The sequence below is a fragment of the Eubalaena glacialis genome, chromosome 15 (genome assembly GCF_028564815.1).
Source record: "Eubalaena glacialis isolate mEubGla1 chromosome 15, mEubGla1.1.hap2.+ XY, whole genome shotgun sequence".
Taxonomy (NCBI): Eukaryota; Metazoa; Chordata; class Mammalia; order Artiodactyla; family Balaenidae; genus Eubalaena; species Eubalaena glacialis.
This window is the reverse complement of record NC_083730.1, coordinates 67982531-67994792: the sequence shown is the minus strand read 5'-3', so window position 1 is coordinate 67994792 and position 12262 is coordinate 67982531. Positions and strand designations below refer to the sequence as shown.

General features: G+C 53.0%; 1 protein-coding gene across 2 annotated transcripts in view; it reads left to right on the top strand.

The window, feature by feature from the left end:
* The first annotated feature begins 2143 nt into the window (after positions 1–2143).
* UPB1 (beta-ureidopropionase 1) overlaps positions 2144–12262 on the top strand; it is a 28944-nt gene continuing 18825 nt past the window's right edge. The window contains exons 1-3 of one of the 2 annotated variants that reach the window (XM_061170055.1): positions 2144–2317; positions 7947–8118; positions 9479–9566. In XM_061170055.1, coding sequence (XP_061026038.1) covers positions 2214–2317; positions 7947–8118; positions 9479–9566 — 364 coding nt within the window. In that variant the 5' untranslated portion in view covers positions 2144–2213. Of the gene's footprint in view, positions 2318–7946; positions 8119–8703; positions 8885–8979; positions 9098–9478; positions 9567–12262 lie in introns of those variants that run through there. The other variant, XM_061170056.1, reaches the window with a different exon arrangement.

Below are 12262 nucleotides of genomic sequence, written 5' to 3'. Positions count from 1 at the left end.
CAACTTTTTAAATCCTTCTCAAGTACGTGTTTCATATTTGTGAAACCCTGGTTTATAATGACCTAGTATGAATGACCTGTCACCAAACAATAAGATAGATTAAGCAATTTAACTATAATAAATAGTTTCTACTTCTGTTTCAAGGTCCAGCTCAAAATGTCACCACCTTAATGAATCTGTCCTCAATTCCTTCAGAATTAATTCTTTCAGCGGTCATTTATTGAGTGCCGAAGCCCTGAAGATACAAAAGTAGATCAGACCCAGTTCCTGCCCAGAGCTCAGAAATAATTATCCAATAGTGCTTGATAAATGCGCTAATAGAACTATCCATAAAGGGTTAGTGGAGTCTAACTTCTCTTGGAGCACCTGGAGAAGACTTTACAGAGGAGGTGATAACTAAGCTGCATATTGGAGGATGAGTAGGAGTTCACAAAACAGAAGACAGAAGGTCATTCTAGGCAGGGAGAGACTGAATGAAAGGGAACAAAGGATGTTAAGATGTTAGTTTTAGAGGGACAACTAAGGATAGACATCAGAGGTAGGGAGTAAAGTTAGAAGACTGGCAGCAATTCAAGCAAAAGATGACATATTGCAGGCATGAGGTGGGAGAAGTAAGGATTTTAGCAAAAGTCAGGAGATAAATTTAGCAGAACTTGATTGCATGGGGGAAAAAAAGAACATGGAGGAGTTGGGGATGACTCCCAAAGGCTTGGCAAATGAGTGGGCAACAAGGCCATTAACTAAACTAGGAAATACCATACAGAAGACAAGAGCAGGGCATTAGAAGGGGGGTTCAAATTCCCTCTGAGGCATTTTGAGTCGGCAATGAATCCTCTCCTTTGAGGCCTTAAACGATTTCCCCTTCTAAGCCAGAAATCACCCCTTCCTCTGCGCTCCACGGCACCTAGTATACCGTTTCCACACCGAATTATTTAAATCTGCAGTAACTACAAAGTTTGTCCCTACCTTAAATCACAGAGGAAAGGTACTAGGTCTTGCTGGTCTGTGCAATGCCCTTATCTCGGAGCCTTAGACACAGCAAGCCTTCAAAGTCTGCATTCTTGAAAGGCGGCTCCATCAGATACTGGAAACTGCCCGTGAACATGCATTAAATCAATGACCCAAACCTGTGCGTGAGAGGCTTCTGTAACGTCTCTAAAGCCTTGGGCCACACAGCACCTACTCTGAGCTCCCTGTGTGTTCATCTTATCTGATGTTTAAACAACCCCGCTCGGCAGCGGGATTCCGGTCCACAGAGAAGCAACAGAAGCCCCACGTCGGGGGTGTCAAGGCCTGCAGGTGGCTGACCAGGCTGTCCCTGCCGGCGCCTGCCCCGTCGGGCCGGGTGGGCCAGGCTCGGGGGCTTCTTGGGTTCTGGGGGGCCCACCCTGGCCTATGGGCGGCGACCCCAACCCCCACCAGGGGGCCATGCGGACACCTAGCCACCCGCCCGCCCGCCCCGCGCGGACCGCACCGCACTCGGTGGTATCGGCCCCACGACGGCGTGAGGGTCCCTGGGTGGGGGCGCGCAGCCCGGCCCCCCAACTCTAGAAACCAGGCCCCGGAAGGCAGTGGTGAGGCCTCCGGCCCGGGGCTCAGCTCGTCCCGTACCTCCGTCCGCGTCCCGGGCGCTGCGCCGGAGCCTGAGGGCTTGACGGGAAGGCCCCGCAACGGTCCATTCACCTCAGGCCCGCCGCAGCCCTGCAGGCCGCATCCTGGCCACTCTCGCCGCCTCTCCGCGTCCTCCGTCCCGACTCTCGGGGCGGGAACCTGAGGTGAGGAGAGCGAGAGACAAGCACGCGGCCCGGGCACCTGAGCGAGGGCCTCCGAGGGCGGCTGGCGGACTGACGGACGGGCAGTCAGGCAGCCGGGCTGTCGGGAACCACAGCGCTGAGCCGCGGCACGCCCGCATCCCTCGTGGAGGGGGCGTGGCCGGCGCGTGCCGAAGGAGGCGGGAAGGGCGAGGGGCGGTGCCACCCGCGACGTCCTGGGGCGCTGATTGGCTGCGAGCTGCTGATGTGCGAGGAGGGGGCGTGTCCCCACGTGAGCCCTCCGGAGCCGAGGGCGCGGGAGTAGAGGGGAGGGCGCGGGAGTAGAGAGGAGGGCGCGTGCGCGGCCCTGGCTGTCAGCAGCCGCCTCGTCCTCCTGCTCCTCTTCCTGGGGGCAAAGGCCGTCAGGCAGTGTGCGTCTAAAGAAACGTGCGGACTTCAGCCATGGCCGGGGCTGGATTTGAGTCGCTGGAGCGGTGCTTGGAGAAGCATCTGCCACTCGCAGACCTGCAGGAGGTCAAACGCATTCTCTATGGCAAAGAGACCAGGTGTGGGGCCTAGACTGGGAAGGTGGGAGACCTTGGGGCCAGCGGGTGTGGGTCTGGGGGACCAGGCAGAGTGCTTCAGAATCTGAAGGGCTCTGCAAGGGCGGTGGTGAAGTACTGAATTGGGGAGCTGAGACCCTGGGAGGTCTAGATGTGACAGCTCTGGGAGCTCAGGGTTGCACAACTGAGAGTGAACTTTACAAGCCCAGAGGGAAAGGATGGTTTTTACTCTTTGTGCTTTCTCTGTGACCACCCAGCTCTCTTTCCCAACTTCCAGTGACTAGCTTCTTCCCCAGAGCCAGGCCTGTCCTCTAGGCGTCTGTCTGGGTCATTACCTCCTGTCAGAGCCCCCAGCCCCTCCTTCCCGCAGTGACCCAGCCTCTGGCGGATCCTTGGAGGGAGAGGCCTCTGAATCTGGTTGGCGAAGGAACTTTTCCCACTGGCAAGCCACAGGAGTTAGTTCCCATGCTCAGACCAAATTTTTTTCACTCCCAGGCAGCTGTGTGCATCACTAGGACTTTCTGAGGGCAGTGCACTGCTGGACGCTGGGCATACAGAGCTGGAAGACACTTCCCCTTCCACTCTTGTTTCTCTTCAGTCCACTTTTCTCAAAGCAACCAGAAGATGTAAATCATATCCTGCTTAAAACTCTATCAGGGATTCCCACGGCCCTTAGAATGTAATGCAAACTCTGACACCATGCAACTCCTGACTAAACGTCCTTCCACTTTCTTGCCCATTTGTGGGCTCCCGCAATCCAGCCAGACTGCGCACTCCCTGCCCTTGTGGCAGTGACCTTGAGGCAGGAACCTGATCAGCTCACCTGAAACTGGAGGGTGTTGATTGGATCAGAGATTCCCAGCCACCAGCTGATGTGGAGTTCCTGCAGGGAGGCCAGACCTCAGAGTCTCAGGTGTTTTCACAGCTAGTGGATGGTAAAGGTAGAACAGCTGCCTTTCGGGGTGGGCATGGTACAGAACTTTGTCCAAAAGGGCTCTTTGTACCCAAAGAGGGGTGCCTGGGACTGGATGACCTTCAAGGCCCCTCCAGTGTGCTCATGCTGGATTACTGCTTCCCACCGCACGTGTAAAGGCTCGTCACGGGGGAAGCCTCTTAGAATTGAGGCTCCTAAAGAAGGTGTCCTGAAGCAAGGGGTGTCTCAGGGTGTTTAAGGGTGAGGTGGGCATGTTCCACTGGGAAAAGACAGAGCTCGTGGGTGTCAGGGAGAGTCTTAGGAAAATAGAAATAAGTTTCCCACGTAGGGGACTGGCTGGGACCCATTCTAGAGCTCAGAGTAAGGACTACCTTGTAAAAGGGACTTTGTGTGCACATTTGGATCGCTCCAGGGTGGGGAGGGATTGGAATGGGAGGTAAAATGGGAACCAGATTCCATTAATCAGTGACCACCAGGCCTCTTCCTGGGGCTTGGCTCACAATAACTGAGTAAGTGGTTCCCCTTTTCCATTCTTTCTCCTTTTCGCTTTTCTTGGTTCTGTTCCACCCAGAACTGAGCCCTTCCAAGCTTCACCTCTAGGGTATAAACCTTTGTACTTGTGATTGAGTGGGATTTGGCTATGAACAGACTGCAAAGTGAAGATAGAAAATTAGTCATTTAGGGACTTCCCTGGTGGCACAGTGGTTAAGAATCCATCTGCCAATGCAGGGGACACAGGTTCAAGCCCTGGTCCGGGAAGATCCCACATGCCGCAGACCAACTAAGCCCGTGTGCCACAACTACTGAGCCTGTGCTCTAGAGCCCACGAGCCACAACTACTGAGCCCACGTGCCTAGAGCCAGTGCTCCGCAACAAGAGAAGCCACCACAATGAGAAGCCCGTGCACTACAACGAAGAGCAGCCCCCACTCACAGCAACTAGAGAAGGCCCACGCGCAGCAACAGACCCAATGCAGCCACAAATAAATAAATAAATAAATTTATTAAAAAGAAAAGAAAATTAATCATGTAAAACTTCTTCTGTTCACTTCTCGTGGCCTGACTCGGGCATGGCTGCCTCTATGAATGCCTGGTGGACCTGAATCCTCAGTCCCTCCCCTGGACTCCCCCTTTGCTCCACACAAGACCAGCTTCCCACCCCAATACTTGCCACGCCCAACACAAAGATGATGCTTAGTAAATGTTTGCTAAGTGAATGAGCTAAATGGGCCTTTGCCTGTGCCAGACAGATGAAATCCCCAGAGAACATCAACTCTCAGTTTTAAGACAGCCAGAACCACGAAACATTTATTCATTCAACAAACATTTATTGTTTATTTTTGTCTTGGGCACTAGAGGTACAAGGATGAGTTAGCCACAGTTCCTACTCTTGAGGGACTTTCTGTCTTTTGATGGTTGCCCTACATCATGGTTCTGAAGACCAGAAGTACAAAATCAAGGTGTTGGCAGGAATACAGTCTTCCAAAGGTTCTGGGGGAGAATCCTTCCATGCCTTTTCTAGTTTCTGTGGCTTCTGGTGTTCCTTGGCTTGTGGCAGCATCACTCCAATCTCTGCTTCTGTCTTCACTTGGTCTTCTTTTCTCCCTGTGTCTCTCCTCTGGGCGTTTCTTAACCCATCACTGGATTTAGGGCTCACCCGGGTAATACAGGATGATCTTATCTTGAGATCCTTAATTACATCCACAAAGACTCTTTTTCCAAATAAGGTCCCATTCACAGGTTCTGAGCATTAGGACGCTGGACATATCTTTTGGGGGGGGCCACAGGTCAGCCCACTACAGAGACTCTGCAGAGGTGGGCATCAGGGTGGGGGGAGGCTGAGTTTGGGATTGTCTAGAGATGGTCATTCCAGGTGGAGGAGTGGGGGCAGAGTAGGAATCTGGGGGTCCCAGTGTTAAAGGGGCAGAGGAGGTGGAGATTTTGTGGGAGACTCCAGAGGTAAGGATGCGGGGGGGACCCTAGGGCCAGTATCAAGGATGCTGATCGGGACAGGGACAGAGTGTCAGGTGGCTCAAGGAGGTCTGGAAGGATAAGGTCAGCAGGGAGTCCACTGGCTTTAGCAACCAGTAGGCTGGTGGTTCCAGAACAAGAGAGGCCTGTGTAGAGCACACTTCCCTTCTTTCTTTTTTTTTTCCTGTTTTTTTAATGGGAGAGACTCAAACAGCTGTCATGGTGAATGTGGCAGGTCTGCAGGAGACAGGGAGAGATGTCCAAAGTGGGTATATCGTTAAGTGAAAAAGGCACGAAGGGACTTCCCTGGTGGTCCGGTGGTTAAGACTCTGTGCTTTCAATGCAGTGGGGCACAGATTCGATCCCTGGTCAGGGACCTAAGATCCCACATGCCGCTTGGCGCGGCCAAAAAAAAAATAAAAGCATGTAAATGGAAGAGCAGAACATACAGAAGGACACCTTTGTATATGTAACACACACGCATATCGAAAAATATTGGAAAGATACATAAGACATTGTTAAGGGGGTTGTCTCTAGGTTCTGAGATGGAGAGGAACTCATTTTACATTTTCCACTGTTTGATTTTTTTCCCCCCATGAGCATGTGTTTCTTTTGTAACAAAGCTCTGGTTTAATTATTTAAAACACTGATGGTAAAGAGCCATTAGAGGGGAAAGAGAAGTTCCAGAAGCGAGAGCTTGCCAAGGAAGCTGGGGCTGGGCTCCCTTGGGCAAGGTCTGCCTTGACCTCGCTGGAAAGAGGGGTGCCCGGGGGAAAGGCCAGGGGATGTGTGGAGCCAGGACAGGAAGTGATGGGCTTTCCTCCTTGAAGTTGTAGGTGAGGCCCCCAGGGTGGGGGCCTTAGTATCACGATGAGGGGCAGAGGGGCAAGAGCCAACTATGGGGACCAAGGGAGGGTTGGGGGCAGCACAGAGCCCCCTTTGTGAGGTTGTGGCCCATTTGCTGGTCTCCACCATGGCTGGTCGGTGCCACACCACATCCTTGAGCCAAGCCTTTGGTGGACACAGCACATGGTTAGAGAATGGGGCTCGAGGGCCAGTTGGGTTCTCCAGGATGAAGCAGGCAGGATTGGGTGAAGGAATGCCAGGGTAACTGGAGGGCGGGGAAACCTTCAGGTAGTGGCCAGACAGTGGGGGGTGCTGGGGAAATGTAGAACCCAGAAGGCAGTGGAGGCCTGGCCTGCATGGCCTAGGGGACGCGTGTCTGCAGGGAGCTGGGGACAGGGATGGGCATGGAGGCAGGGAGGTTGAGCATCGTGGAATGACGGGGCTGAGTGTTGAAGGTAGAAACGTGGGGAGAGCAGACAGCTGCGGTCAGTGGGTGGGGAGAGTTAGCCAGAGGATGAAGGACCCCTTCCAGGTGATGGTTACAGCTGGGCTCGCAAACCTGAGGCGAGCTTTTCCACCTGATGTCTTCCTGGTTGACGGTGCAGGCTGAGGACGGCCTACCAGGACCACTCCCAAGGGCAGCCAGCCCCCAGGCCCTCCTTCTTGTCCTGGCCACCATGGTGACTTGTCCGGGGGAGTGGGGGCGTCCGCCTGTAGGTGGGGGACTGTCTCTGAGGCAGTCATGGCAACAGGAGGCGCAGTGTGGGCACTGCTGCTATTTCTAACCTGCTGAAGCGCACGGAACCCTGACTAGTTGAAAAGCAGGCTGATTGTCAGGGGCGGAACCCAACTCCGAGCTGTCAGGGCCATCATGGGGAAACTGCCTGGCAGGGGGCGGTGGCAGGGGGCTCAGGCTGACAGGGCTGTGATTTTGAAAGAAATGTCTTTAAGAAAGTGGTTTAAAGTAGGAGAGAAATATTGTTAGATAATGGTTGTCAGGTTATTTTTTGATGCATTCTCTGGGTATTTCATAACCACCGTGCCCCTAGATGGTAAGGCCTTCCTGGCTGGGGGCCCTGTCCCATGCCCCTGCGGGTTTCACCCCTGGGCCAGGCACAAAACAGACCATGTGGCCCATGGTCACTTTGGTGGGAGGTTTTATAAATAATCCACTTGCCTCTGTTAATAAATCACAAACAGGCATGAGCCCTTCAGCCTTTGGTCTGGACATCTGGGCCCCACCGCGCTCACCCAGCATCGGGCAAGGAGCTGCCCTCTCCCCTGGCGGGAAGCAGGACAGGATGGGGTGGCGGGGGGGGGTCACCAAAGACTTGTAATCCTTAGTGGCAAATGGCCACGGGACCCTCCGTCTTGCTGTCGTCCTGGCCTCTCTTCCTAGCCGGCTCCCAGCCTCCTTCTCAACAGCTCCTTTGTCTCATCACGACCTGCCGCAGCCCCCAGGCTCAGCACGGCCCTCTGACTCTAGTCCACAGACGTTTTTGGGAATCTCTTCCCTCTCTCCTGTGCTGCCTGCTGAGACCTCAATTCCCGCCACCCCCCCACCCCCCCGATTTCAGCAGCTCCAGCATCAACCTCGTGACTAGTTTCCCTGCTGCCCCCTCCCCACTGCCCTCCTCCGCCCAGCCTGACCATGCCGCTCCGCTCCCGGCTCCAGTCTCCCCAGGGAAGCCCGTTCTCCACCCACCGGGCCCAATTCTGCAGCCCCGCCCCAGCTTCCCACGCGTGGCCGCGGCCCTGGCCGGCTCCTGGGCCTTCTTGCCGGGACGCACCCACCTCTTCTCTGCCTGAGGAGTGACTCTGGAGGGTCATTAAATGCAGCAGACCTCAGGCAGATCATGTCCCCTCTTTCCTGCCTGTTTAGGAAGCTCGACCTGCCCAGCAGGGCTTTTGAGGCCGCCTCCAAAGGGGACTTTGAGCTGCAGGGCTATGCCTTTCAGGCTGTGACGGAGCAGCAGAGGAGGCCCCGGACCGTGCGCATGGGGCTCGTTCAGAACAGAACCCCCCTCCCCGCGGACACCCCTGTGGTGAAACAGGTTTGGCCTCTTTTGACTGTAAATACATAAACGGGCAGCGGGCTGCTCTGTGTTTTGAACTCGATCTTGTCCCCGGATGGTTGCCCAGCGGCTCTGCCCTGGCCCCCCCTTCCTTCCAGCCGTGTCACTTGCTTTTCTTTCTCTTCTGGCTCCTACCCTTTCTCTGCCTTCCTCTCACTCCTCACTGTTCTGTCCACCTTCCTTTCCACTTCCTCTCCTGTGATTGAGCTGAAGTTCCGTTTACCAGTTGGGAGGGTGCCCCTGTGGCTCACGCGCTCTCCGTGGAACTGCCTCTCGGGCTCCTGCCGGCACACGCCAGTCAGGACCCATCTGTCCACCGTGTGTCCCTCTGCCTGGATCCTAAGATCCCCAGACATCGGTCAGATTGTGAATATGTCTCCTCAGCCCAGGTTGTCAGGTCATCGGGGGGCAGGGATGCTGTCATCACCACCCCCCAGAGCCTAGAAGCACGCTTGGCACCCAGCAGTCATCCACGGGGCCCCGTGCACGCAGTCCCTCGAGGGAGACCAAGCGTCCATCAGGAAGCGTTTGTGGTCTCTGGGTTTTCAGCCTGGTTCCTCTGGTCTGTCTTTGAACAAACACTTCTGAATGTCTCCTGGGAGCCAGACGTCATGCTGAGCACAGAGAACTTGAGGACACTGCTCCCAAGGAGCTCGTGGGGTCATGGGAGTGACAGTGGAGGAATGCGACAGCACAATGGGAACAGCGCCACCATAGGGACACACGCAGGCCGGGGAGAATGCAGGTACCCCGATTCTCGGCCCCTTGCTGGGAGAGCTACCCCTCTGTGGGCAACACGTGATGTGGATAACACATCCAGGGAATTTTGGGTGGGGAAAGGGAGCACATTCTGGCAGAGGGCACAGCTGGGAAAGGCGAGTCATTGGAAGACACGATACACATGGGAGAACAGAAGTGGCAGGACAAGGCGTCCCCGAAGCTGTGGATGCAGGACGTCGTAAGTGGACTGGGTCCTGGGGGGTAGGGGGCGAGGGAGCAGTTAACCCAGGGGATGGTTGTGGTGTGTGGTGGGCCCACTGAGTGTGGCCCCTCTCGCAGTAAGCGCTCACATCCTCACGTCCTCCTCTTAGCAAACCCACGAGGTAGGCAGCGTTCTCCCCATTCTCCAGTCAAGGAAACCGAGGCTTAGCGAGGCAGCATTGAGTGTGTGTGGGACCCCAGAGCCTCTGCACCACCACCTTTGACTGTAGACTTGGACCCAAGGACAGTCCAACATACCAGAACCTCCCACCCTCCTCGTCCTCTTGCAGCCGGCCACGTGGTGGTTGAGTTCTAAAGATGGTCTCAACCAACTAATCCTCGCTGTTTAAATTGCCAGGTCACTGCCCTGCACAGACGCATCGAGGCCATCGTAGAGGTGGCTGCCATGTGTGGAGTCAACATCATCTGTTTCCAGGAAGCATGGAGTAAGTCTCTCTCAGGGTGCTTTCTCTGCTGCCTTCAGTGCTGTCTTATCTCCACGTCACCAAGAGTGTCTGCTGCTTGATTTCTTAAAATCTCCTTTCTTTTCTCATCCATAGAAAGGTTCTTTGTCAACAACACCAGCAACCCCAGAACCCCAGCCTTCCTCCTTCTCACGTGCCTCAGTCTCTCGTCTGAGCCTCGGCCTTCCTCCCAAACTTGAATCCGTTTACTCCTTCCTCTCACCTCCTTACCTCTGCCCTGATCCAAGGCATGTCAGCGTCTCCTCAGCTTCTGTAATCGCCTCCAGCTGGTCTCCTCCACTCTGGCCCCTTCTAACTGGCTGCCCACACCTTCTAGGAAAGATCTGTATGAAAACTCTGCACTGCATCATCTGTTCCTCCCCATCTCTGCCGGGCTCTGCCCTGACCTTCTGATACTTTACTCCGCTCCCCGGAGGCCACTGCGCCCACTGTTCCCTCCACCCAGAGCCAGAGCTGGAGCTGGAGCATTCCTCTCCCCTGGCCTGTAACGCTGCTCGACCTTCGGATCTCAGCTCAGAGCCTGCCTCCCCGTGTAAAGTTGCATCCCTATTAAATACTCCTGCTACCTTGTACCTCTTTATTTTATTTTTATTTTTTTGTCATAGTTATACACATTCATGGTTTAGAGTCAAATGGGTCTACAAGGTCTGTTAGCAAAAAATAGCTATCCTTTTCCCCAGAGGCAGCTACTTCTTCTCTGAGCTGGTTCTTTTGGAATTTACCTTTGCTTGTGTTGCTGCTTCCTAATTTTTCAGTTTTGCATCATTTATTGACTTCCCATGATGGAAGGAGACAGTGTAGTCCTTTGCCCTCTCCTGCCCCCTCTACGCACATGTACCCTTCCTGGTCTGTCCCCAGTCCATTTGCTACCAAGATTCAAAGGAAATCGCTTTGATTTCTTTCCCTGAATAGCTTTCTGTTTTCCCTGGAGTTTGCTTTGTTTTCTACATGCTTACCACAAAGCCTACCCCAAACTTTCTGCTGGTTTCCTAAATCCCCCTAAGAGGTTTAGACACATGAAGTAGTTTATCGGTTTCATCTCCTCACAGAAATCTGTCCCAGAGCCTTCTGGCTGCTCTGCTCTGAATTGGTTTCCCCCTCTCTGCCATCCCAGGACTCCCTTCACCATCATCCGGGGCGGGGGGGGTCCCTCTGCCTTGCTCTTGTGTTTCTCCTATCTCACAGCTTCCTCTTTCTTGCTTTTCCCCCTCATTTTGGTTGAGTAGACTGTTTGAGACCTTGCACATCTGAAAATATTGCTGGATAGTTTGGTTGGGTATAGAATTCTGGGTTAGAAACAATTTTCCTTCAGAAGTTTGAACACTTTGCTCCGTGTCTTCTGGCTTTGGGTGTTGTTGACTAGTCTAAGACTATTTTGATTTATGCCCCATTGTATGTGGCCTGGTTTTCTCTAGAAGGTTGTAGGATCTCTTCTTCTCCAGTACTTCGAAATTTCATAATGATGTGCCATGGACTGTATCTATTTTAATCCATCCTTCTAGATACTTCAGTGAGTTCTAACAGTCTAGAAACTTGAGTCTTTCAGATCTAGGAGATGTTCTTAGATTGTTTCATTCGTGATTTTCTCCCCTTTTTTCTCTCCTCTTTTTTTGATACTCCTTGCTGTTAGGATGTTGGAACTCTGGACTGGATCCTCATTTTCTTTTGTATTTGTGCCTATTTTTCATCTCTTTGTCTTTTTGTTCAATTTTCTGGTAGATTTTATCTAATTTGTCATTCAGCCTTCTAGTTAGTCTTTTGTTTTTGCTGTCATATTTTGAATTTATGAGAGTTCTTTTGGTCTGAAATTTTCTATTTTATCACATCCTGTTCTCGTTTTATAGTTACAATATCTTCTCTTATCTCTAAGGATATTAAGTAATATTTTTTTTTCTCCCTGCATGGTTCCTAGTTACTCCAAGTTGGTCTCCCCGCTGCTGCCCCGATTACTTATATTTTAAGAATTGGGGATTAAAAAACTGATTGCAAGCTCTGAGTTTGTGGGAGGGACTCCTCCACTGAGTTTCATTATAGAATGACCGGGTTTAGCTGTTTGTTAGGAAATCGCCTATGGTAGTATCTTTGGGTCATTCTTTTCAGGCTGGTCAGATTCCCCAGAGAAAATTCATCTAATCTCCTGCCAAGAGGAAAGGACAGGAGTCCAGTATGCTTATGTTTAGTTAATCCCTTTGTTTTTATCACTCTACTCACCTTTGTCCTGGCTTCCCCAAGGCCAGAGATCCTCTGTTTAACTGTCTCTAGAGAGTGAGCCTCTAGCTGGGGTGGGAGAGGCTCAACCCAGCCTCTTGGAGTGGAGAAGGGATCTAACTTCTTCTTAAGTAGACTTTTGACCAATCCTACTTATTTGTCGCCCCTCCCTGCGTCCCCACCTTCAGAGCTGCATGGTGCCTCTGGCTCCTGAGCTTTCAAGGGGTCTGTGATGGAGAGTGGGGTGCTTCCCGGCCTCCTCCACTGCGGGGGGGACTCAGTGTTCTCAGATTCACTAAGATATCTCCCGCCTCCCTCGGCTCTCCAGCCTCCCATGTTTTGTTGTTTTTGTCCCTGGCTCGTGCCTCATCCCTGTGGGTTTATACCTGTACACAAAAAACCCTTTACTCTCATTTGGTGGGGTTTCAGGAAAGAGCAAAGGAGTGCGT